We start from the raw sequence: 27923 nt of genomic DNA, 5'->3' as shown, positions 1-27923 counted from the left end.
AAAACTGGAGGAGTGACTAGAAGTTCCTTAATTTTAAGGAACGCGAGTTCTGCCTCGGAGTTCCAAACTAAGCTCTTGGTTTTCGTTTTGAGCAGATCGCTCAAGGGAGCAGTGACCTCACTGAACCGATCAATGAAGCGGCGGTAATAACCGCACATACCGAGGAAACGACGAAGTTTCGTCACGGTAACCGGTCTCTCGTAGTCGAGAATCGGCTGAATTTTGTCAGGATTGACCTTGAGTCCGTCCCGATTCAACAAATAACCAAGAAACTTTAGTTCGGGTACTCCAAAACGGGATTTTTCCAAATTGATGGTTAGGTTGGCTCTTGCTAGACAATCGGCCACTGCTTTGAGCAACTGTATGTGATGCTCGAACGTTTCGCTTACCACGATGATGTCATCTAGGTAGACGAAAACGTAAGGTTCCCATTTACCTCGTCCTAGAACCTGGTCCATCAGTCGCGCCAGAGTAGCGGGGCTGTTGACGAGACCAAATGGTAGACGGGTAAATTGGAACATACCCCTGCCGGGAACACTGAAAGCGGTATATTTGCGACTATCCTTAGCCAGGGGTACCTGGAGAAAGGCCTCCTTCAAGTCTATGGTAGACAGGTACTTCGCCTTGGGTAAGCCGCCCAATATTCGCCCAGGGTGGGGCAGAGGGTATGCATCTCGTACAGTACGCTCATTGAGAGGCCTAGCGTCTAGACAAAGGCGAATTGAGTCGTCTGGTTTCGTGACCGCCACAATATTAAGCGACCAATCCGAATCAGACTCCTCGATAATTCCCATAGACCGCCATCGGTCAACTTCTTCCCAGACCTTAGACAGTTTCTTTGGGCTCATATGATAAGGATATCGGCAAACGGGTGCCGCACCTTGGAATTCATCTTTGATGACAATCCTGTGCTCTGTGAATGAGGTTGGGCTTAGCTTTCCGGGCTCTACTGCCTGGAAACACTTCTTTACTTCTTCTACGCGCGCTAACTGTTCCGAAGTGAGTATCGACTCACGCGGTACTTCATCTTCTTCATCGTCTTCTGATTCCTGACCTGAGTTCAACAGAGCACAGTTTTGTATCTCAGGAGAAATCCCAAAGGCGCGCCAAAAGTCCATACCTAGAATGGAGTTGACGGTCAGATGCTCTACTACAAGAGTGCATAGGACCTTTGTCAAATTTTGAAAAGTATACGGGAGATACGCTTGTCCAATGATTGGTAAGGATTGACCATTTGCAGAACGTAGTTCAAATGGTCGTTCCAACCTTTTCAACGGACTTTTCGAAAACTTTCGGTATAGCTTTTTAGTTATAATTGTGGCGTTACTACCACTGTCGAGCAAGGCTTTGAAGGATTTGCCGTACACTGCGACCATTGCAAATGGACGGTTATCGAACGGGTCGTCAAGGACGATGGTTTCGACGGACAATGAATTATCATAGTCCTCATCACGAGCCGGTCGAAAACTGTCGTAAATCTGGGGATGGATTGTTAGTTGTTCTTTGGAGCGCTGCTTTACTGCCAACTGCGACTTCAGTTGGTTCTGATCCCGTTTTTTAGGCAGTAAGGGCAACGAGAAACATCAAATCCTTTAAAACCACACACGATGCAGAAGACCCGATTTGGTTTCCGGCATTCCTCAAATTCATGTCCTTTGTCTCCACAATTGTAGCAGACGCCGAGCACGGGAGGACGATGCTTTTCCACCAAATACTCCAGACACATTATAGGTTTCTGCGGTGGTTCGATCGGTTTTTGATTGTTTCCTTCGAGATTCTTGCCGTCCTGCTTCCCTTGCTGTTTCTTTTTCTGGTTGTCAGGAGGCTTGCTTGAATCAAGACCTGCCGGTTTGGCATTCTTGTTCCAAAACGTTTTGGATTTTGCGTTGCCGTTATTCTGTCCACCTCCCTTTTGGTTTTGATTATTTTGTTTTTGTTTGTTTTGTGGTGGATTATCAGAATAAGCAGCAACTTCCCGAGAAGAACCGAAAACTTTCTGATAAATCGGCGTCTTGGAGGCGTCGATCGATTTACCAAGACTCATCAATTCTGAAAGCGTGTTCACTGGCCTGAGAATCAGCATTTGTTTATAATCGGCTTTCAGGTTCCGTTTGAGCACGCCGAGTTTTTCGCTCGGTGCCATTGGAACCGTCATAGCACGAAATATTTTTTCCATTTCCAGGAAATATTCCTGGAAAGATTCGTTACGCATCTGCCGGCGCTGGAGAGCCTTCATTTTGAGCGTAGCATCAAGTTCAGGATGAACAAAATTTACCTTGAGCTCGCAAACAAGATGGTTCCAGTTAAACAACCGGTTTTGCGCACGCATAGCCTGATACCAGGTCAAAGCATTGCCAGTGAACAAATGCATCGCAGAATTGAAAAGTTCGTCTTCGCACATTTGTTCACACGCAGCGTAATTTGCTACGGTGTCCAAAAACTCATTAAGTCCAGTTCCTTCATCAGTTCCAGCATACTTCCGAATCTTCCAATCAGCGACGCGTTGCGGGTTTCGCGAGTAATTCCTGGGGGCCACCATCGATCCGTTTCCCGCATTGGTGGATATCGAAAAGTTCGGATATGATGGTCCCGCCAGCTGTTCGGTCAATTCAGGAACGTAAGGCTGGTTCTGAGTTTGGTACGGGGCTGTGAATCCGGTATTCTGTTTCGGTTTCTCGATTGGAAGTGATGGACATATATTTTGTTGACCCGAGAATCCTCGCTTCAACACAAATTGATCGGGACTGGGCGCCAGTGTTGGGCGAGGAATCTCTGGTTCATCAAATGAATCGGGTACGTCCATCAAACGCAAATCTTCCAGATCGGTCTGCAGATCCATCTCAGGAGCACTTTCCTTCTGATGTACTAGTGCCCGAAGTTCACTGACGGATTCACGAAGTGAGACAACTTCTTGAACCGTCTTTCTCAAAACTGACGAAATTGTTGTCAGTGAAGCAATCCCGCCCATTAGCGTTTCGGTAGCTTTTGAAAAAGCATCAGACCCCTGAGACGCTAGGGCTTTATTATCGTCGGATTGCTGTCGCAATTGTCGAATCTCGTCCCTCATCTCGCACAAGACACGCAACAGGTCGTCTCCTACGAGCTGTTTGGAAAGAGATCCTTCGTTATCGGAAGGATTGGATCCCTGTGGAATTGCAGGTACGTCTGTACTCAGCAAATCTCCCAAAATTTCTCCATCCTCCCCTTCTTGGTTGTCGGGAGGAAGTGCTGCCTGTTCGTCACTGAAATGACTGGCATAAACTGCTAGAACTTCCTCCAGCAACCCCGAAATTTCCTGGTTGACCTCCCCTGCCGCATAATTGCGGATAACCTGGAGCCTAGACCCCAAATGAAGCAACCGTGTTCGGTAAATCTCCTTGTTTGGGCACCGGTACTGGAGATCTTCCTTGATTGTTAGTAATTTACCAAGGCAGATCTCCTTTTCTTCACCCACGTCACCCCGGAAATTGCGAACTAATTCCCTCCGAGACGACCGCTCATGCGACAAAATTCCCCGAAGACGCCGCTGCCGCTGGACACCCGAAAGATCCGAATCAGGAGAGACAAAAATGCTTCGAGATAGCAACTCAAAATCCAGCTCATCGAAATGTAAATGATCGACGCGCATGAACACACACGCTTGGTTGAATTTCTCCAACGCCATCATAACTTGCGCTATATTGGAAGAAATCACCAAGACACAAAGCATGTAAGTACTGGTACGGTAAAATTTCTGATTTTTCGCCCACTAACGATTCCCTTAAAATTTCAGGAAATCAAGCTGCTCCAAAAATGTCTCAAACCGGGTTGAGAATTCAAGGCGATTGGCCACCGCAACCGAATAAATGACAACCTTCAAACTACTCGTCCGGCAGACCAAACACAAACAACGCAATCCACAAATTCGGACAAAAAAGGAAAATGCAAAAATCAAAGAAAAACAATACCAAAAATGTAAAAAAATAAATAATACGACCGCGAAACAATATTGCGGAAGAAACCTCACCGACTGTTCTACGAAAATCCTAGATTTAGTAGAAGCACCCCACACTCCGGAAGAAAAAAATATTTTCCAAAATAGGAAAATATTTTTTTCAGTGTTTTGCGCTGTGCGCCAAATGTAAGTAGGGGTTTGCCCACTACTCGGGTTCTTATTTGCCCGGCGTACCCTTCTTTTCAGGGCGGCCTAGGTGCCTCTACAGAATTTCGGATTTCGTAACGAAACAAAAAAAAAGTAAAACAATAAATTATTAGATTTACCGACTTTTATTCTCCGCTACTCTCTCAACTGCTGCTGCTGCTGGTGATCTGCTACTGCTGGCGGAAAGGCGGGCGGTTTCCTCCGACCGGCCGGGACAACAACGGCCGCGTTCTCCTTTGGTCGTTGGCTGCTCCGGCAGCGGTCCTTGACAATTAGCTAGGGAGGTGAGCTTGGCTCCTTTGTTGGAACCTCCCTAGCGACGTTGGTGACAAATCACCGGATTCACTTGCTCCCCGCAAGGAATCCCGGAAGACACCGCAGTGTTCTTCCCAGGTGGAGCCGTTGTCCTACCTGCTTCCCTCTCCTTGGCTGTTAGCTGTAGAGGAGAGCAAGGCTCGTTCGGCTTATCCTCTACAGCGAGAGGGGCGGATGCTCAGGATCTTTAACGATTAGCCGGGGAAGCGAAAGCTCCTTTGCACTTAGCTGTCCCACTTCGGCGATCCAGCACCACACTACTGAGTGCCCGGACCACGGGCCGGCACTTTTCGACAGGACTTTTCACTGTCGCACGCGCGCACTAAACTATTTAACAGTGGCGGGAAACTGTCCCGAAAAAACCACAGCAATTTTCTGGACGTCTGTTTGTAACCGTGGTCCATCACTTTCTAACTATCTCGATGGCCGCCTTTTCACTCCACCAAAAACAAACACCAAAACCAGCACCAAAAAAACGTACCGCCGCATAGCTGTCATCACCTATGCGCAGCATAGCCAGTACCCTTATTTCAGCAGCAGGAGAGCGGTGGCCTAACTAAACCCTATGTTATTAATATACAAATATTTAACAAAAATTACTACACCTATCTGATCTAACAAAATCGTTCACAAACAAAAATATAAACAAAATTTAACGTAAAAAGCGAACGATCATATGGAACAGTGGTGAGCATAATTTTACGTAAACAATACACTCTGCGGAGTGTATACGTAAAAAAGGTATATTTCCACCCAGTGCTAAATTGTTACCCTGACGGGTTACAACATACACACACACAGACATTTGCCGATCTCGACGAACTGAATCGAATGGTGTATGACACTCGGCTCTCCGGGCCTCGGTTAAAAAGTCGATTTTTACAGTGATTGCATAGCCTTTCTTTATATGAGAAAGGCAAAAAGGTTTTCTAACAATAACATATTTTTGAATTTCATACTAATTGACAGACAAACTATAATTTTAATACAGAATATGATTTTATGTGTCATTTAAAATCAAAATGCATTTAACAATCTTCCAAAAGTTTCATCATCCTTTGGTTGAATCATATTTTGGTTGTTTTCATGTAGCTTCCAAATTATACGAAATTTTAAAAACATTTTTAAAAACCTTTTGTTTTGGATGGATAAACGCGAATAACTTATGAAAATGTCGTTAACAAAGAAAATAATTGTTTTTGTTAAAACAAAATTGTAAATATCTCGAAAACTATTGGCGATTCTACGTTGAAACCGCTTACAGATAGCGCTGGAATCAAAGTGTTGCTGATTTGATTCTGTTCTGTCAGTGCATATATTTTTTGTAAACGTTGGTAAAAAAAATAACTTTTAAACACCAAATCACTGATCAATTTGTTGATAATTGTTTATGAAAATGAAGGAAAACCATTATTTTATAAGATGATGAGTAAACTTCTTGCGAAAAGGGCGTAAAACATAGTGGTTTCTAATATTATTCGCATAGCTATACGTGTGCTGTTCCGAAATGTAATTTGTTGAGCATCGTAGCCGCCGTAACATCATTTCCCGTTCCTCCTAAGTTAAGCTAAAACTTCATGAGATGGTGTAAATTCATGAAACTCTCCAGATCACACGAGGACAGAAAATATCCGGCTAATAGGAAAGTGTCAGCTTTGTATCATACATAGCTGATGTTTCGCTATGTGCTACAATTGAAATGTTGCATTCCACTAAGTCGCTCAAAATGGTGTAAAAAAGTTATTTTACTGCAATTTTACCAAATCATTTCACTCTTAGCGGTGCTTATCACCAGCTGCACTAAGGTCTGGCAGATTTGTTCTAATCCAACTGACTAGGTCAACATTAAACGAGTTCTTGCGGTGTTGTTGCTACTCCAGCAGCGATCCTTAACTGGGCTAGGGAGGTGAGTTTTTCCCCTTTGTTGCGAAATTAAAATTTGTTGATGACGAGTAACCGATACCACATAGTGTGATGTCGCAGCTCTGCCTCCTTTGCTCTCCTTCTCCTGTTAGTTGTGGAGGAGAGCAATGCTCGTTCGACCTCCACAGTGAGATTAGCTGGTGCTTTTGTATTCTTGGCACTTAATCGGGGAAGTGAAATACTACACCACTTTAAACCGATAAAACCGTTCTCAAGCGTGAAAAATTTACAGTTTTACTTTAACGTGGTAATAAAAAGCGATTAATGTGCTTTAAAATGCCTAGCAATCGCTTTGATTCCAATTTCTGTCTCGTTCCACTCAAAATCAGTGAAAATCTCCGGGTCAAAGCCTCTCCAGAGGTGGCAACCCTAGTCTTCACTGAATCTCCTACGTAGTCCAAAATATGAAGGAGTTTGACATTGGTACTGATTGGGTCTTGGTTTCGAGTTGGAACTTCATTTATGGAACGATTTTTTATAACCACAATAATACCACGATAACATTTTGAAGAAATGTATGAGCCAAATAGTTGCAAATGGCTGAAATTTCAGAATAATTGTAAATAAAACCAAATTTCTTACTCGTTTCATTCATATTTTGGCAGTGGTAAGCTTTTTCCGCGAAGGAAATGAAGTTTTTGTTGTAAGCTACGACTCACTTGCGGGTGAAAAAAAGCAAATTGTATCACTTTGCCAGTTCATGAGCTGAATCATAGGTGTCGCATGACTAATTTTGGTTTTGCCGCAAATCGCCAATTGCATTTTCGATTTTTTTATCGAAGCATATTCAATAAGAAATATGAAGAATATGAATTATAAAAATATGTTAAATTTTTTTGTTAAGAAAACGTTTGGATTAAATGTTTCTCTATGGCCCGAATACACTAAATAGGTTTTTTTTATGTCTTTGACGCAGTAAACTTGATTATTTGTGATGGAGAAACGCGAATAACTTACAAAAAAAGACACAATTTCACGAATTAATTGGTTTTGTTGGCACACAATTCCAAATATCTCGACTAATTTCGCTTTTGGGAAATATGATGCAACAGTTTTTCAGTGCATATTTTTTGTGCGGAAGTATTCATTCCCTGTAATTCTTTCTTAGATAGTTTTGCTGTAAATGCAGTAATTGAACTAATTTGTTTTGAGAGCAATGCATACAGAAACGTCAACGCCCTTTTGAAAAATTGTTCAAAATGTTGTAATTGCCAGAGAAAATCATGGAGATTCATATTTTGTGGTCGACCGGTTTATCGTGGAATCTCTGTATTACAGACGAATATTTTGTTATAATCCGGCTGCAGCTTACATGAAATGAGCTGGAGCCAACCAGCTATTGCACATACAAAGCTAATCGAAAGCTATTCTGTAACTGTTTTTTGAGATTTTCGACAGTGAAATCAGTTGTTTTCCGAGAGTTCATCTATTAAATTGAAAGGTACGACTGTATTTTATATTTTTGGAGAATTGTCAGTAATTTAGCCAAACATTTGCTGATTATTTTTCTATGTACTTATCAAACCTTTTAGGTTCCTCCTTAGTATACAGTTACCCAATAAAAGGTTAACCAGTATAACCAAATAGTGCGAGAGCAAACTAAAGACGCGTTTAATCACCATGTTAGAAAATTGTGTAATGAATTAAATTTTTTCTTGATTTTAAATTTTTTTAAAAGTTTATGTGGTTTTTGCATTTTTTTTTTAAGAAAACTGACCATATTCGTATTAACAAGTGAAACAAATATGGAAGAAAACCAATTTTCTTTAATCTTCTTTAGGTGTTTGGGTCAATATGACCCCAAATGAACTTTCAAAATGCGAAAACTTTTCAAGTTTTGCAGCTAGAAGTTAAGAGTTTCTTGCTTTTCTTATTTCATGGAGAGCAACGATTTTCAATAGATTTCAAAATTTCCGCTCATTCCTGAAGGGTTGTACAAAAAAGTTACGAATAAGGTGTTAGCGGGTCATATTGACCCCGATTTCGAACTCAGTTTTAAGGCATATTTTTTGTGAACTGGTACTTAAATTGCTTGTTAGAGTTTAAATTTTCAGTTTCTGGTAAATTTTACCGTCTTTGACCTGGTTGTTCAGTGGGAATCGGTGCCGAATGGGGTCATGTTTGGCATCCATAGATGTCATCATAAATCACAGGTTTATTGACAGAATAGTTATAATAAACACAACCAAAGAAAAAATGAGAATGTATATATTAGGCATGTGCCCTCATGCACAAAGAAATTGGTCTTGTCCAAAATTTTTCCCACTTGGGAGTTTTGCATAATTCCAGGCGTTTGGTACTTATACCAAAAGACAGTTTCGGTTCATATTCCTCGTCGGCAAACAGAACCTCTGTGCTTACTATCGAGACATCACTCGGTATAAGCCAGTGGTTTAGTGTTCACGCAAGACGTGTGACTTTTTGGAATTTAGTGTCTAACTAGTGCTAATTTGGGTACTAGTTCTGATACATAGTCTAACTGGACACCCAGATGGTGCTAGTTACTGACGAGGAGAATCCGAAACACTAAAACAAAAAAATCATACTTCATGTAAGGCATGTGCCCTCATGCACAAAGAAATTGGTCTTGTCCAAAATTTTTCCCACTTGGGAGTTTTGCATAGGGTGATGAGCCTATTTGCGCCATGTTTCTATTATCACCCTACCCATTTGAAGCCGTTGGTTAGAGCAGTGTCTGCCATCTTTGTTCAACGCATTGAGTCAAATGGTAGCGCAACAATGGGGCCACTCGATTCGAGTTTTCATTGTGCTCAAACACGAGAATTTTACTGTTTTCAACGCATTTGTGTTATTATATTGGTTCTTAACAACGAAGCAAAGTGGTTGATGTAAATTTTTACGCATTCCATTGATTGTAAGGAAAGAAATTACCGAATTAGGGAGGCACCTTGCTTAGTATGGTGAAAATAGGCTCATCACCCTATATATTAAATTTGTACATGATGCAACCGATTTTCGATGTCCCGGATTACGATTCCGGGGGTACAATAGTATTTCTTATAATATTGATGAAGCAACAATGTGGTCAATCGATGGAACTGATCCCTAGAATTTGTAATATGCTTGAAAGTTTATATAAAATCCCATCTAAAATGATATTGATACTCCGATTCAAATACTGACCCGGGAGTCTACGTGAAAATCGTCCGGAAAATCCGGAACATCCGTAAAACTAATTCATGAATCTAGTTCTAGAATTCTGAAGTTTTTTCGAAAACATTTGTTCACGTTGCATTGGCATAAATTCGTAGTTCCGAGTGTAAAATTGACTCTATCGGACCATCCGAAAAATCCGAACATTCGCTGAACTGATCAATTCATAAAGTTGGTCTTAGAATCAGGTGTTTTGTATTGTTTCTTGAATTCTCACTTGAATGAGTGCGTACTTATGACCTACACATATTTTTTGCTGCATAATTTAGTGAACCGTCCAGCCGCTTTGCCGACAAATTAGACGATCTGCTGTGTTTTAATATTATTTTGTAATGTAAAGATTTGTGTGTACTAGGACTTAAGATGAATTGTAGCTATTATTTAGGGTGACCATACGTCCTGGTTTCCCAGGACATGGACATAACTGCAATATCGATGAAACAAGGGTTACCAGCGGCTTAAATCGCCTTTCAATCCGGGACCCGAAGAATTCCCTTTGGTACCTCTGGAAAGAGACATCGGTGTTTTGGTGCTTCTGCTTCTACTTGAGTTCTCTTGCTAGTGACTTTTTTTCGTCTTACTGGAAATCCATTCCATAAAAAGAAAAATATCGACTATCGTGGTATAATTTCATTGAGTGCTCTCTCGAGCTGGGGATCATGGAATTACTACAGGGTCGATACCAGTACCTAATCAGTCGCTCTGCTTGCTAACAGTGCAGTGAATCAAACGAACGTTTCTACCTAAAGTCTGCTGTCTATATGTACCGTGCTAGTATTATAAACAAGCAAAGCAATCGAATGAAAAAAAATCGTCCCAAGACAATAAAGTACCGTTACTTTCATCGGTGGGATATCGATCATTTATTTCAAGATGTTTGAAACTCAACAGCAAATTTGCAAATACAGTTCAGACTAACGGAAGTCGTTGTTATACAAGCCCACCGCACTCGTTACTGATAACATTTAAAACTTTGGCCATAACGGAAAGCTACGCTATGAAAGACAACATGCAATGCGTCGTTGAGCATGATAATGTTAGGACTAAGATACCCGTTTATATTGACTATTCCTTCATATCTGAACTTTCAATTCAAAGCAAAATGCGTGACCAAATCTCAAATCACGTTGTGCGCATATGACCTCTATGACCTCTGCGTGCTCTACGTTGTTACACAAGAAGAAACCATGTACACAAACCTCTAACGAAGCAATATCAACTGTAAGCATACCCATCACACAGCCCTTCATCAACATCAACTAAATCACAAACCACCGGAGTTGCAGCTCATACACCAACGAATACTGAAACAACAGAACCTACGCACAACGTGAACGATCATTGTGATGCGCTTATTACTTCCCAATCAACTGCCAGCACCACCGATAATAAAGTAAATAACAAAGAACACAGATAAGCGACCACAAACAACTCAAACCAGGTAATCGTGACAGCCCATACAACATTAACAGCGAGGATAGCATGAACGAAAACGATAAACCGAGAGAAAGCGGACTAAGTGATCCACAAGCAACAAGAGGCAATGAAGTAAATAGATCTTCAAAAAGAAATAAGATATTTACGCAAAGTAACAAGTCGCGTACACACGATCCGATGGATATACAATAAAATTCTATTTATTTATTTTTATTTACACATTTATAATATTAAAAGTTCCACGGCCAAATAAATGAAATAGCTAATGGACGATTAACATGCCTTCACGCCTGGACGCTGAACAGCGCCTAACCGTCGAGTCTAGCATCCTACATAACAGGGAGTATGGAATGTCGCGCTCAAACCAGTGCTGCGAAATTTCAAAATCAGTTACTTATTTCTGCTTGTATTTACCGAATTCAGATTCAGCGCCTCCCTCATTGGTTAACTTCCCATCTGACTGAAACTTCATGCAGAATGGAATGCTTAAGTGCAGAGGAAATATAAATTCCTTCACCAACTAAAGCATTCATTTGTTTTTATGTGGATAGTTTGAAGGCAGAAGCTGGCATCTTCTACATTTTCGAGCATAAGTGAACTGCATAATCTATATCTGGTGCACTTTTGCTCAATAATCCCTCTGATAGGGAGAATGGAAACAAAATTCATTTTGCTTCTGAAACCGAACATGTCCAAAACTGAATGCGCTGTATCGGGAGAACGAATGACGAGGGAAACGAACCAAACATTTCATTCATCACGACGGGCATGAATTGAATTTTGTTTTCTTTCGAGTTCACGCAGGGATATCCATTTTTTCATGCTCTGGCTCAAACTCATATTATTTACACCAAGCTATCCGCCAGCTTTCATATAACAATCGATTAAACGGAGAAATTTTTGGTAGGGGAATGTGTTCGGTTGTCGGCACACTTTTGTTTTTGGCTCACAACATTACTTCAATTGAACAATATATGGGAATAAGCATACCAATGGAAAGCTAGAGGCCTTAGCTAATAACTTATGAAAGAATTTAATTTATTCTGTCAGCTTGAAAAAATTTATTACAAATTTAGTAAAATGCTAATATTTTACCATTTTGAAAAATGTGGTCGGTTGTCGGCACCCTAAGAAAATTGACTAAAAATGGAAAAATATGAGTGATCATCATCAAGATTCAAAGGGAAAAGGAAATTGATTCATGTCAACAACCATCAAAGGCATTATGAACATAATTCTTCATCAGAACCACAATATGTGTATGTGAAAAACTAGGGCGAATATTATGCATTTCTAAGGCACTGGCGGATCGCATTCACTGAAATTGAGTTAGATTCGGGCAGTCCATTTTTTGCCAAAGCTTCAGACAGATCAGATAGAGGTCAGCCAAGGGGTAGGGGCGCTACAAGGTTAAATCCTCCCCCCCCCCCCCCAAACCAAATTGTCTGGTCGTGACAATCTGGTATATACAGTGCTACCTAGCGGTGAAAACACGACCAGGTGAGCTTTCTTGATGTAAATGTAAAACGCTAAACCGGAAGTCACCTTCCTGGTTCTCAAAATACCCATATTGTTAGGTTATTGAGAGCATTTGCCACAAAAATGGGGTACCGACCATGTTTGGGTGCCGACAACCGAATTTAATAACCTTTTTGAAAACTGATCAAAAAAAATTGTTGCGAACATTTCGGTGCCATTTTAACATTGAATCACAAAATATAATAAATTCACATCGTAAATATTTAATGCGCATACTTTTTTGATCGATTTTCTTCTTTCTATAACACTAAACAAATCATAAAAAAAGAACTTTCAAGTAGAGTTTCACTTGTTCAAAAAATATTTTGGGTGTAAAACAGAATCTTCGAGTATATTTGCTTCAGCAATCGCCACAAAAAGATCGTGCTAATATAACACACAAATTATATTTATTAGAATGTCCATGTCTGGTTTCTGTCAAAAGCTACATAGGGGTGCCAACAACCGACCAGTGCCGGCAACCGAACACTTTCCCCTAACAATGGTAGGTTTTGCAGCTCTCAAATCGAGAGATAATGGCTGTATTTGGAGATTGCCAGGCATAGCGCAGGGAAGTTACTTGGGATCGCTGATGTTTCTGATTTACGTCAACGTTTTTAGTACTGAAAACTCCTCGCCGGTCCTGCACAGACCATCTCAGCATGAAACGTTTGTTGATGGTGGTGTAGCAAGAAATGCCTTTGTGTAAATCCGAAAAAGTTCTTGGTGATCTAATTCCGATGAAAGACTTTCTGGCAGAACTCTTCCTCCCAGACTCCCAGAACTTGTTTTACTGTCGAAGCTCTGCCGGCCAGACCCTAAAACTTTTTAACTGCCGAAAACATGCGGAAAAGGCAATGTCGGTTGAGAGGTAACGGGGGAAGCAGTACCCCTTCAACTGTCCTGGTTTTTTACTCGTTTGATATGGTCACCCTACTATTATTATTGTCTGTGTTTGTGCTTTTAAAAGATGGTGGTTTTTGCGCCCGTCTGGGAATGAAATGTAAGGTGTCTAACTCAAATGGGCTTTTCCCATCCTGACTGTCTATGTAGACTCTAAAGTCCGATGGACATAATAATGAAATAAATAAATAATGACCTTCCAGAAGATCTGGAACATCCGTGGAACTGCCCAATTCATGTACCTTGTCCTAGAGCTCTGAGATAAATTCGTACTTGTGACTGGGATTGGAACCCTTTTGGCTCTTCTTTTTTCAGCTTTTTTTATTGAAAAGAAAACGTATTTGTGACCGTCTACCTGGAAGTGCTATAAGTTTTCTTGAGTTGATAGTCGAATCTTTGTTTACTATAATAGAAAAATCCTTTCGATAAATTACCCTTCATCACACGCGGGTGCCACGTGACCTGTGCTGTTCATGTCCCAAGCAAAAACATGAATTAATTTCACTAACACTGAAAAAATACTTTGTGAACTGGCCAATTCTACGCCGGCTCATCCGAAAGGTTCATGGGTCCCTGTCCCAGTCACAGGTACGCATTTATGCGCATAATATAACCTTATATGTTTTCGGAAATATCTTAGAGCTCAAGGTTCGTGAATTAACCAGCTGCACGGATGTTCCAGATTTTCCGGAAAGTCATTATGTGGTCAAGAGCGCCCACTTTCCAGTCATAACTACGAATTTATGCCAATGCAACAAATATTTTCGAAGATTTCTAGGATTAGATTCATGAATTGACCAGTTATACGGATGTTCCTGATCTTCCGGATGAATCACGCATTCACGCAGAATCCAGGGTTAGTATGAGAGTATCAAAATCATTTTAGATAGGATTTTATAAAAAATTTCAAGCATATTACAAATTCTTGGCATCAGTTTCATTGATTGACCATATTGTCGCTTGATCAATATTATGAGAAATACTATTATACCGCCGGAATTAGCACCGGAATCGTAATCCGGAACATCGAAGATCAGTCGTATCATGTACAAATTTAATATATGCATTCTCATTTTTGCTTTGCTTGTGTTTATTATAAGTATTCTATCAATGAACCTGTGATTTATGATGAAAATTCAGTATACATCTATGGATGCCAAACACGACCCCATTCAGCACCGATTCCCACTAACCAACCAGGTCAAAAACGGTCATATTTACCAGAAACTGAAAATTTACACTCCAACAAACAATTTAAGTATCAATTCATATAGATTTGGTTGAAAATGTGTCTTAAAACTGAGTTTGAAATCGGGGTCAATGCGACCCGTTAACACCTTATTCGTTACAAAAAGTTAACACCTAAGGGCATGTTCAGGAGCGTTTTATTTTATATAGGAGTTTCAAAGTAGAACTGGAACTGAAACATTCACATCCCAGCAGAGCGTTTTGTTTAATAATTTCGAACAGTTTTGTTTCAAAATTTAAAACTGTTATACGACGCCGTTCTATTTGTTGCTGATTTTAAAACACGTTTAGAACTGTGTTTTAAATACATGCAAAGTTTTCAGCACAGACAATTAGAACCGATAGACTGGGGAAAAATAAAATGCCTTTAATTATTTTGTGGCTAAACCATAAGGTTTTGAGTTTTGGTGACTTAGGACAAGTTTTTGTAGTTATTAAGACAGATTTTCAGAAGTAGACGACCATGTTCTAAAATCAAATGTACTTTCAAGATAACATTATTTCATTTGCATATTTTTGCAACTTTTTTAGAAAACTTGTTAAGAAATGACATTTTTAATCAAAGAAACAGCTCTAACTCTTTCTATAAACATCGGATCGTCTTAAAATATTCAACAATGTTGTGGGTTTTTACAATATCTAAAACATTGTGAACAACATTGTTGTAGAGGAATGAATACGACAAGTTATTTTAAATAAACTGATTTTTATGGGGTTCATTTGAAAACTTCTCATAACAACGAAACGGCTGTATATAGAGAGTTAGTATCTTCAGTTAAATTACTTAAAATAATATTCTCCACAACTTTGCTGAAGCCTCAAACCGCCTATCTCCTTTCAGTAAAAAGTTATATTTCAGAAGTGCCTTTACACTTCATTTTGGAACATGACCGTCTACTTCAAAAATCCGCATTGATAACTCCAAAAACTTGTCTGAAATCACCAAAACTCAAAACCCTATAGTTTAGCCAAAAAATAATTAAAGGCGTGAATTTGCTCATTTTGACCACTGTGCGGCGTCGTATAACACCTTTAAATTTTAAAACAAAACTGTTCGAAATTATAAAACAAAAGCTCTGCTGGGGATGCGAATGTTGCAGTTCCAGTTCTACTTTGAAACTTCTATACAAAATAAAACGCTCCTGTACCGAAGGACTACCCTTCCTATGATCATTCTCAGGGATAGACCGTTCCAACATCAAATTATGGTTTTCTCAATTTTGGTCTTGTCAAACTGCAAATGACGTGAAAACCCAAGATGATACGAGATATACGGCATACGTAAAGCGAAAATGGTTTTACGATTGGCAAGATCGACATTGCATAAATATTATTTCACTTCCCAAAAAAGATTATTAATTATTTCAAACATAAAGCACAGAGAACAGACATCCATGATCGAACAAAAATATTTAAAAAACGTGTGTAAACATTTGAATTAATATACGATAAACACTAGCGCCGCCACACCAGCCTATCCCAACTATTCGTCAAATCCATTCCGGAACCGGTTCGAAATCCTGAATGGATTCAGTATGGAAACTTGCTCAATGAAAAAACCGATTCCGACTCTATCGGTTGATGCATTTGAGCTAGAATTCATGCTGGAAGTCCGAACCGGTGCCGGACTAGTTTGACTGGGTAGAGGAATAACCGCTGTCAATTCTGTCGAACTCAGCCACAAAAAACATGACGACAGTAGCGCTCCTGGTTTGGATATCCCAACTACCTTCGAAACCGTTAGAGATTTTACACAAGTTGAATGCTGAAGATGGACGTCTGTTCTCTGTGCATAAAGTTTTGAATATAGAAACTAGTGCTTTCAGCCTTTTTGGGGTTCTCATGGCGTTTGCCACCAATAAAATTATTATACACACATGCATACACCTTTTTGCAGATTATCTTGAATCTTTTTTACGTGTGTCAAATTTGCGACTTTTGTATTCTTATGCAGGTACGCTCTTCTTCCCTTTGAGGCAGACCCTCGTCCTGAACATGCCCTAAAGAAGGTTAAATTCATATTCTGGACCACTATGCATTTGTTGAATATTTGCATTCGCACTAGCGCCGCCTGGTGGGACAATTCTGAGTTATTATTTCGCACATACAGATGCTCTTGACTGCCTGTACAAATTTTCTTGAGACCAGCACCTTTCAAAATATCAAAATCTCAATATAGTTCATGCTAAACCCAATGGCTCTAAATTGTAGGTCTAAATAAGCAAATCAGCTTTGCCAAAGAAAGTATGGCGCTAAATGTTGACACCGTCGAAATAATCGGCCGCATCCCCAATCAGCCGAAACCCCATGAGCTCTACAGGATCTCTCTCTATCCTTTTTCATGACCCCCCTCCCTCCCAGTTAATCGCGTAGTACGAGACCAGACTGTAACATTTTATCCTGTTTGTAATGTTAGCTGTGTATTTAAACCATTCGATCTCAATGAATCACCTCTACCTTCTTGTACCTTCTGTATGTTGTACTCGAAATACGGCACCCAAGTCGGTCTGAATGAACGAACCCACCATACTCCATACTCTGCATATACGCTTCGCTACATACTTACGTACGTGCCCGTGTCAAACTATATGTATTTACAGTTCCAATTTCCGCTCCACATCAAAGATACATGTGATGCTATGCGTTAGCCACACGTTTTTGCACTCATCTTCACACAATGTGGTACCGGTCGCCTGCATGCCTATGCATTCTATGCATGAGATCAACGGATCGATTTTATATATGAAATATGACAAACACACATGATTTCACACGTAAAATATCGCCGGCCGAAAAACAATTACGATGCACCATTATCCTAGATAAACTTATTCGATATCGAATTTTTTTTCACTCATGCTACCGCTGCGTCCTGCTTCCAATACGTACTTGAATGTCCTCTAGCTGACAGCAGGCCGGCTCGAGATCCCGTATTTCGTCCAGTAGGAATTCTATTTCGTCTGTACCGTATAAATCAGAAACTGACGGTATGTAGCGTTGGGGTGGTTGCATCTCCCGTCAGGGGGCACACCCCCATCACCGTGTATGGAACTGGTCCGGTTTCCAAAACTATTTTGGAGGGGAGGAGGATAACAGAATGCAATAGTTAGATTAAACCGGATCGGGCTCGAACTCTGGCATTTCGATAGGAAGAGGCATAGTTCATACATAAAGGACATTTCTTTCTTGCCTTAGGACAACAAAAGGAAGGGTTGGGTCGGAGGCTACATTTCGTCGAATATTGCTACGCTGTTAATGATCCGAAGTGCAGAGAGCTTTCAAACTTCAATAACAAACGTACCCGTCCGGCCAATGTCAATAAAAATGGATACACCGGATGATGAGATAGTATAGCGTAAGCATGTGGCAGTGAAAGGGAATTCGGGAGCGAGCGCAAAAGAGAGCGGATGTTAGGAGGAAAACATCGGAATGGCACACACGCTGAAATGAGGTTATGGGAAGACAGTTCAGTTCAAGGGGTGGTTTTACATAACAAAAAAAAGCTCCACACTGGCGCGAGTGTACGCTTGTGTGAGTCTGTAGCACTGCGAAAACGACACTTTTCCACCGAGCAAACTCGCTTTTCAGATTTTCACCTGTTTTCGATCCAAGTGATCAGTTGTAGATCGAATGAATGAAACTTTCACTAATCACATGTCGCTAGCGAGTAATAATGCACGGTAAAGCACACGCTACGATTATTAAGAGTGAAATAATCGATATCGTAAGGAAGAAACACAGTCGGATCCGTGTGTAATATCCTTACTCGGGGTGGATAGAGCGACAAGGAGCTACACCGACCGAGAGCCTCCAAAGCAGAATGCGAGAAAAGGATAAACTATACAAAACGTGATAATGTGAGTGACCTATAACTTTTCCACCACTTGAGGTTTTCATCAATTTTCCATCGAGAGGACTGCTTTTGGGGAAATTGTTCTCCACTGCTGAATTATTTAATCCCAGTTTCTAATGAACACACGCGGCACGGCGAATCACGCACGCTTCCAATAGGCGATATGCAAAACACGCGTTCATCCGTCGGTTACTTCTGCAGGAATTTACTGCACTCGCACGCACGCACGCACAAAATTTCTCAGCAGAACATGATCGAAAACTAAAGATACTTTCGTTCGTGTCGCGTTCGCTTATCACATTGACAATGATGACTGCTGCTACTTTTCGCGTACCGCTCCTCTGTTACAAAATTGATGCAAGCTCACTTGGGAAGAACGAGAGAGAACATCGCCCGTTCCGGAATGTAACAGTCAGGATAAAAGCACCCCAATCAAGAAATGTTGTGAATGACACATGTGGTTGGTCTGCGCAGTTGATGGATAAATCACGTCAGCTGTCGAGGGGTTCTGACCCAGTGTTTCCACAAACCGCGTAGCGATGGGGAAGTTGGGGCTTTTTCTAGTAGATTCAAAACGTCCAGAGCTCCCCACAAGGGTGCCTATGAAATTAATTCAAGACTGTACCGTCAAAGTTCTTTGCGAAACATAAATTGTTTACCATGGGTATCCACGGTATTATAGAAACATATTTGTTGATAACTTTAAACATCCGATCAAATTTGTTCAATCGGCTTGTTTAGTATTACGGGATAAATTTTCAATTCCATCACATCAGTAGCTACCAGTAAACTTGACCGCTCGCAGATGCGTTATGCCCGAAAAAACCAACACTATTTTCGTTCACATTAACACATCACTGTATCATGGATTCGTTTTACATTTCTTACAAAAGAAATGTATAGGATTCGCTCAAACTTTGAAAACTTTTTCCGAGGCCCGGAAGGCCGAGTCTCATATACCAATCGACTCAGCTCGACAAATTGAGACAATGTCTGTATGTGTGTGTGTATGTGTGTATGTATGTATGTACAAAATGTCATGTAATTATCTCAGCAATGGCTGAACCGATCTTAATGAAATTAGTTTCAAATGAAAGGCCTAGCGTTGCCATTTGACACTATTATTTTTGATTTTCGATATGTTGTTTAGTTTCTGAGATATGGGCGATTTTGTCAAAACACGGAAAGTTTTTCGCAAATAACTTTCAAACAATACAATTTTGTCCCACAAACTGCACATAAATAGAAAGCTTGTAAAAATACCTTTCTAACAAGCTATAGATTGTCTAAATCCGTGCACGAGCAGCGGAGATATTGAACATTTTGTATTTTTAGTCCGCGCTTACCAATTTCCCCTAACTAAAAATGAGATTGTTTCATACAGAGTATTGCTTTACTGGTGTTTTAGGGGCAAAACTAAACCGATTTTGAATATCGGGGTATGAAAACACATTTACGTGATTCAAGAAATTCAATGTTGAGAACATTTTGTGAATTACCTTTATAATAAATTAACTATTTCTCAAAAATCAATATATAAGTTCACTTCAAAGACAAAATAATGTGTTGATAAAGAAACAGTGAGTTCTAGTATTTATTCCTTGGATTGGGCATTGCGTTCAATCATGAGGGAAATGTTGTATTGTATATCAATACACAGATCAAGAAGTAATTCACCTAGTAGTGAGATAAAAGATTTCTTATATAATTATACTCGTGGCGTTACCGAAAGCAACTGTATGTTTGAAGCCCAAAAATCTAGCGAAAATTTAACTCTTTTGCAAGATTTAGGTTATACTGGTTAATGCGCAAAAATTACTACTTACATTATTTATGATAAGAATGTAAGAAATCAATATATCATAATAATATACCTATAAAAATAATGTCACTGCATTAACCATCATTTGCCATTCCTCACACGCCCCCCCCCCCCCACCATCTCTCTCTCCTCTCTCTCTCTCTCTCTCTCTCTCTCTCTCTCTCTCTCTCTCTCTCTCTCTCTCTCTCTCTCTCTCTTGCTCTCTCTGTCTCTCTTCTATCGCATCTATCTAACTATTTCTGTATCCATTTCTAAGTTGTGTGATAAGATCTTCTGCCAATACGAAATATTTATTAATTGTAATTGCGAAGGTTTGAGAAAACAAAACTATTTCTTGTCTGCTGCTACATCAACTCAACTTTAATTCAATTCTATTCAAAGCCTGTATCTACACTATAATTAAGGAAATTCATGGCTATATCAGAAAAATATTTGGCTTAACTGGGTAATATGAAAGTTTGACGATGAAAATTTTCAAAAGAGACATTCCACGTGCAATATTTAAACTATTCGTATCTCTATTGAATTTTGAATGAAATATATGCTCAAAGACTGAAAGCTGAAGCCAGAAGGATTGGACTTGCCATCGACGTTTCGAAGACAAAATACTTGAGAGGAAGAGGTTCTAAAGACGACAATGTGAACCTCCCACCCGAGTTCGGATTGACGGTGAGGAAATCGAGATGGTCGACGAATTCATGTATTTGGGTTCACTGGTAACCGACAACAATGATAACAGCAGAGAAATTCAGAGAGGGATCTTGGCGAGAAATCGTGCCTACTTTGGACTCCGGAGGACGCTCCGGTCGAACAAAATTCGCCGGCGCACGAAGTTGATTATCTACAAGACGCTGATTAGATCGGTAGTCCTCTCGGCCACGAGACCTGGACTATGCTCGTGGAGGACCAACGCGCCCTTGGAGTTTTCGAACGAAAGGTTTTGCGTACCATCTATGGTGGCGTGCAGATGGAAGACGGAACGTTGCGCAGGCGAATGAACCATGAGTTGTATCAGCTGCACATTCGTTGTATTGGTACGGACTTTCATGAAAAATAACGGATCAAAGACCAAAAATATCCACAAATTAGATCCAGGAAAAGAAGACTCCCAAAGTACCCACTCTCGATGGGGGATGCAACTACAATGTGTCTTCTAACTTATCGTCGTCCATATCTGGATATACTGAGTAGTTTGAACCATTTCTTTGGTCTGTATACGACTTATTTATCAATATTTCCTGCACGAGAATTCCGAACGAAACAATATGAAAGCTATAAGGATGAATGGAAAGAGACTGCATTGCAATCAACTGAATGCACGGCTTTTATGCTATCGACATAGCCTAGACATTTCACACTATTTACTTCAATGCAAATAAAAACTTTGAAATATCTACCTGTCTCATTCACGAATCGCATTCTCCCTGTCGTTCTCTGTTCAAGGTCCTTGAAAGCACATGTGACCTTGTCTCACTTTACTGTATTCAATTGTGCGTTAAAATACTGGACCTGGAAATTCTATTCTGTACATAAATCTTTTTTCGAGAATATGTGACCAAAAAGTAAACTTCGAATTCCAAAGCAAATTGAACATTCCAGGTTCCTGATAACTAATTAAGGTACAACAATAAAGTAGAAACACCAGATAATCTTAAAACGACGCCATCAAGTAAAGAAGTATGAAAACAAAAAGAATAAAACTAAAAAAAGATGGAAGCCCTAGAAAGTCCATTGCATATTTATTACCCTTTTCTCAGACGATGGGATTTTCAAAAACATTTCAAAACTTTCTGATGCAATGGTTCTCAAATTCGTACAATCCGGTTTATTCATTTTTTTATTCAAAAATGTTTTTAGCTTCAAATATATGACCATTTCTTTTTAAATAATTATTTAATTCCGCATCTTTTTATTCGTTTTGTTCATCTACGTTAATTTTACTTATTTTATTCGTTTCATTCTTTGGTTTCACTCTGATCAGTTTACTCTTTTTGTGCATTTTACTCATATCATTCATTTAACTTATTTTATTCATTGTTTTCATTGTATGCATTTTATTCATTTTTTTCCAGTTTATTCATTTTGTTCAGTTTCTTCATTTAAATAATATGACTACTTTTTCAGTTTTAATCATTCCATCCAAATAATTTATTTGATTCAATTCATTTCTTTATATTAATTTTACCATTGTTCAATTTTTCATTTTAAGCAATGCATTAAATTCTGCTCATTTTCTTCTTTTTATTCATTTTATCACTTCAGCTCATTTTGTTTATTTGATTCGTTTGTTTTATTTATGCATTTCATTTATTTTTTACTTTATTCATTTTGTTCATCCATTCTTTTTATTCATTTGATCCATTTCATTAATTTGATTCAGTGTATTCACTGGATGAATTGAATCAATTTGATTCATTTAATTCACTTGATTTATTTGATTTATTTGATTCATTTGATTCATTTGATTCATTTGATTCATTTGGTTCATTTGATTCATTTGATTCATTTGATTCATTTGATTCATTTGATTCATTTGGTTCATTTGATTCATTTGATTCATTTGATTCATTTGATTCATTTGATTCATTTGATTCATTTGATTCATTTGATTCATTTGATTCATTTGATTCATTTGATTCATTTGATTCATTTGATTCATTTGATTCATTTGATTCATTTGATTCATTTGATTCATTTGATTCATTTTATTCATTTTATTCATTTGATTCATTTGATTCATTTGATTCATTTGATTCATTTGATTCATTTGATTCATTTGATTCATTTGATTCATTTGATTCATTTGATTCATTTGTTTCATTTGATTCATTTGAATCATTTGAATCATTTGAATCATTTGAATCATTTGATTCATTTAAATCATTCGAATCATTTGATTCATTTGATTCATTTGTTTCATTTGATTCATTTGATTCATTTGATTCATTTGATTCATTTGATTCATTTGATTCATTTGATTCATTTAATTCATTTGATTCATTTGATTCAATTGATTCATTTGATACATTTTATTCATATCTTCAATTTTATGCATTTAATGTTCAGTCATTCGTTTTATTTCATTCAATTTGTTAGTATGAGTCAATTTATTCTATTAATCTTATAACTATTTCTAAATATAATCTTAATTTTTATTTAATAACCTAATCTAATTTGATTCGTGTATATTATAATTTTGATTTACATTAATTTTTCTACTCATTTTATGAATTTATTCATAAAATTCATTTTTTGCTTTACTTTTTTTTATTTCGGTCGTTTTGTTGATTTCTATAATTTATTCAGTTTATTCGAGATTGTATTCGTGCAAGACTAGAAACTGTTTTCATCCCACCTGCTTGGGTGCTTACTTCTCGTGAGTTCTGCAAACTAATCCAATAGAGTGTGTGAATGTGTAAGAAATGTCTCATCTCACTGCTAGGTGGATTAAATCGGTTTTTATAGGTTTCTTTCTTTCTCATTTATCAAAGCTGATTAAATAGCCGGTTAAGTTCAAAATAATATTGTGGAAATGTCTATTAAATTCTATCTTCTAAGATGAGCAACAAGTCGACGCAAATACATTTGAAACAAACAAAAATATTTAATATTTAAATAGCTAAACCAACGTGAGTTCAATATTGTCCTCATGTTAACACATTTTCAAATGCGGAGTGTGGAGAAGGGTAGGGGGATAATTAGTGGGAGGGGAGGATGCGTTGGAAGCAACCTAACATATTTTGTTAAAGGAAATGCGGGTGTGCGGTTGGTCTGAGAGGGGAGGGGGTGAGAAAGTTGGTGAGGGGCACTGGCGGCTCCAGGGAGGCCCTTCTATTCAGCCAGAAGATGTTTTGGTAAAAAGTTGTTTGCATGTTCCTTCTTCATTATGCCAATATTTTAGAAGTGATGAACACTATCATTAACGTGCGCAAGGGGGGGGGGGCTAGGGGAGGGGGGGGAGCTATAGCCCCCCTTATGTTCATGATTTTTTTTAATTTTAATAAGTATGATCATAAGGTTGAAGACATACGATAAACATGTATATCTCATTTTATTTAAGCAAGCCATGCAATCTTAGAACGCTTAATTAAAATCAACAGTTGACGCAAGTTAATTGAAATCAGGAATCTCTCTCGATATCAAGATAAGGTTGCTGAGAAGAAGCGGTAACTGCAGCAAATATTCGGTTACAGACTTAAAAATACAAGAGTGCTGATGATCAATTTCATTTTTTGCTTTAAAAATTATAAACATTTTATTGCAAACGATTGATGCAGTCGGTAAAGGCATATGGTCAAGGCTTCGAAAATGGCAACCACAGGCGAAATAATTTTTTTTATCAAATTTTGCGTCGAACTGTTTGTTTTCCGTATGTATATAACCTCTAATATTAAAAAATATGAATGGTGATCCCAGAAAAAAATTTCATGTCTATCATTTATGAAAGTTTGTTTATGCTACTTGCATGACCTGAAAATGACTATAAGCCCGTAAGGAGATAAAAAGGTAAACAAAATCCATATTTTCAACTTTTTGCTTGCAACCACATTTTTCTATCATAGTCTAATTTAAATTTGATGATATTGCTTAATAAATTTTTATGAATATGGATTATTGCTTATTTTCAGTTGTAAAGTAATGGAAACCAAATAACTTGTAACGTGACAGATCAAAAATTCAAAAAAGTTTTGTGGACCACACCAGCAGCATGCATACAATGTCTAACCTGCATTTTTTCTTACTACTTTGAGTCTACTTTTTGAAACTATATTGTGAAAACTTTAAAGTATTACTAATTTTTAAGAAAACACAGTTTATCTTATGTAACGTGACAGATTTTTTCTGCTGTAAAGCAATTCTATCAAGTTTGATTCAATTGCGTCAATATTGGTGACCATCTTTGATTTTGATGAAACCTTTTACGTTTCATGTGTATGGGAGACTAAGTATTTTTCAATAGTAAACAAACAATTTTTATTCAAGAGTAATATTTAAAAAGGGCGTATGAGATCTTGAATGCACTACTTTCAATATATAGTTCGAAAATCGCCTTTTGTGCAGCAAAACTATATGATAGCGAGTTCTAGGAAATTAATTGCTCCGTGTGAATATTTTTTGGTGAAATTTTTCAAAAAAATGTTTAAAATTCAAATAGGGTGAAGTGCCTATTTTCACCATACTAAGGAGGGCGCCTCACTGATTCATTGATTACTCGGCCTACAAACAATGGAATGCATACAAATTGGCATCAATAGCTTTGCTTCGTTGTTAAGTACCAAGATAATAACATTCATGCGCTGAAAACAGCTAAATTCTCATGTTTGAGCGCAACGAAAACACGAATCGAGTGCCCCTATTGTTGCGCTACCATTTGACTCAATGCGTTAAACAAAGATGGCAAACACTGCTCTAACCAACGGCTTCAAATGGGTAGCGTGATAATAGAAACATAGCGATAATGGGCTCATCACCCTACATTGTTAAAAAACACAAAAAAAATTAAAATACAATTACAGAAAAACAATGTTTTTTTTTTGTTAACGAAAGCCTATAAACTGATGAAACTATAATTGCACTATTAGGAAGTTATTAGTAAGAAACCATTTTTAACTTCAAGTATTCTCTAAATTTCTTAGCATTTCCAGTCATAAATATAATTTTCTTATGCAATATTAATACTAAATATAATTTCGAAGCAAAATGCTCTTAAGAAAAATTTCCGAAATATCTTGATTTTTTTTTTCAACAAAATATCTAGTAGTGAAAATACGCCCTTTTAATAAATTCCTCACAAGTGCCAAACGCAAAAACATAACACGTTTAAAATTTAATTGCAAATAAAAAAACTTTAAAATATAATTACATCGTAGAGAAAATAAAAATAAATATTTTTGACATATTTCAATAATTCTTTTAATTTTGAATTTTTATTTAATTTTTTTTCTTTAAATAATTTAGTTATAGAATGTATTTCAAAATGGGTTTTCAATTCAAAATGCTCACGAAAAATTATCCTTCAAAATGCAAATGTTTTCAAGTTATTTTGGATTTTCTTTCAATGCCCAATAAACTGTGTTGGAATACTCAAACTTAAACTCAACGCAAATAAATAATGATATGCAGAGTACAAACTTAGAAATATTCGCAGCATTCGGTAATTTTTTACAGAACTTTCAACAGCTGAACGTTCGTTCGGTAATTAAAATGTTACCGGACGTATTCGGTACATTCAATGTTATGAATTCAAATCAATTATTAAAACATGTTTTAATCCACCTAGCGGTGCAATTGTGCCTTTCTCAATCATGTCCACGAGAATTTTTTAGTTGCTTATATTTATTAAAAGCTTTCAAATGTATACATTACGATTTTATTATACATTACTTGTTAACTATATAGAAGAAAAGAAATCATTATTTGAGTTCTAAAATTTTGTAAAAGAAAAAACAGCCACGGTAATATTAAATTGAAAAAAAGGTGCGAATTCGGCAAAGTCCCAAAAAGTAGACTTTTATAAAAAAAATTTCGAGATAACATAAAATCTCGACGTTTTATGCATTTTAAAGATGTTTGGCATCAAAAATACGAATTCGATTTCTGAAATTTCATTTCATTTGAAAAAAAAATTGAGATCCGGCTTACATGGGAATTTCATGTGACCGGACGGTTTAGTCTATATATCCGGATCCATATAAGCGATCCGTACAAAAATTTTGTAGACCTCTGTGGGGATATTATAGCTATCATTTGGGACTAAGTTCGTGAAAATCGGCCCAACCATTTCCGGGAAATTGATGTGAGTTCGTTAGTTTTGAAAGATGGCGGTTTTTTCCGGGCACTTCCGGAATCGTCTATGGTGGTCAATGTAGTCATCGAAAGTTTGGTTGGCCGTCGGTGACCTAGAACTGCAAATTTAAGTTGTTTGAGAGACATTTTGACTAAATTTTTACCTTTTTTGCTTTCATCGGAGTATCGGTTTGAATTGCAATTTGCTATGTGATCGCAAGCCACAACCCGTAACTTCAGAACCGGAAGTCGGATCGGGATGAAATTTAATAGCCATTTACGGGGGCTTTCATTTGAGACTAAGTTTGGTTGAATCGGTCTAGCCATCTCCGAGAAACCGATGTGACTGTTATTCTGAATTTAGATACTTCCGTCGGGGCTTCCGGAACCGATGATGGTGGCCAATGTGGCCAAAGAGACTTTGAATAGATGTTAGTGACCTAATACTACACATCGAAGCAGTTGTGGTCATATTTTGGAAAATTTTTCACCTTTATACATTCATTGCAGAATTTATAAAAATCGACATTTTCTGCGTGATCGTGCTCACCACCCTGTAATTCCGGAACCGGAAGTCGGATCAATAAGAAATTTAATAGCAGTCTATGGGAAAGTTGCACCTTTCATTTGAGACTAACTTTGTCAAAATCGGTTCAGCCATCTCTGAGAAAAATGAGTGTAATTTTTGGTCTCATACATACAGACGCACATACACACATACATACACATGCACAGACATTTGCCGAACTCGACGAACTGGATCGAATGGTATGTGTCACTCGGCCCTCCGTTAAAAAGTCGGT

The 27923-nt window shown here is 38.1% G+C and overlaps 1 protein-coding gene across 1 annotated transcript in view; it reads right to left on the bottom strand.

Moving 5' to 3' along the window:
* The window catches only part of LOC131696158 (uncharacterized), a 42213-nt gene extending 23401 nt beyond the window's left edge, over window positions 1-18812 (bottom strand). The window contains exons 1-2 of the mRNA XM_058984699.1: window positions 18526-18812; window positions 17549-17728 (exon numbers count right to left, since the gene is read on the bottom strand). Of these exons, the coding sequence (XP_058840682.1) occupies window positions 17549-17671 (123 nt within the window). The 5' untranslated portion in view covers window positions 17672-17728; window positions 18526-18812. The remainder of the gene's footprint in view (window positions 1-17548; window positions 17729-18525) is intronic.
* Window positions 18813-27923: the final 9111 nt, after the last annotated feature.

This window comes from Topomyia yanbarensis, unplaced genomic scaffold (assembly GCF_030247195.1).
Source record: "Topomyia yanbarensis strain Yona2022 unplaced genomic scaffold, ASM3024719v1 HiC_scaffold_80, whole genome shotgun sequence".
Classification (NCBI taxonomy): Eukaryota; Metazoa; Arthropoda; class Insecta; order Diptera; family Culicidae; genus Topomyia; species Topomyia yanbarensis.
The sequence above is the reverse complement of the archived record's forward strand: the minus strand, read 5'-3'. Positions and strand labels throughout refer to the sequence as shown.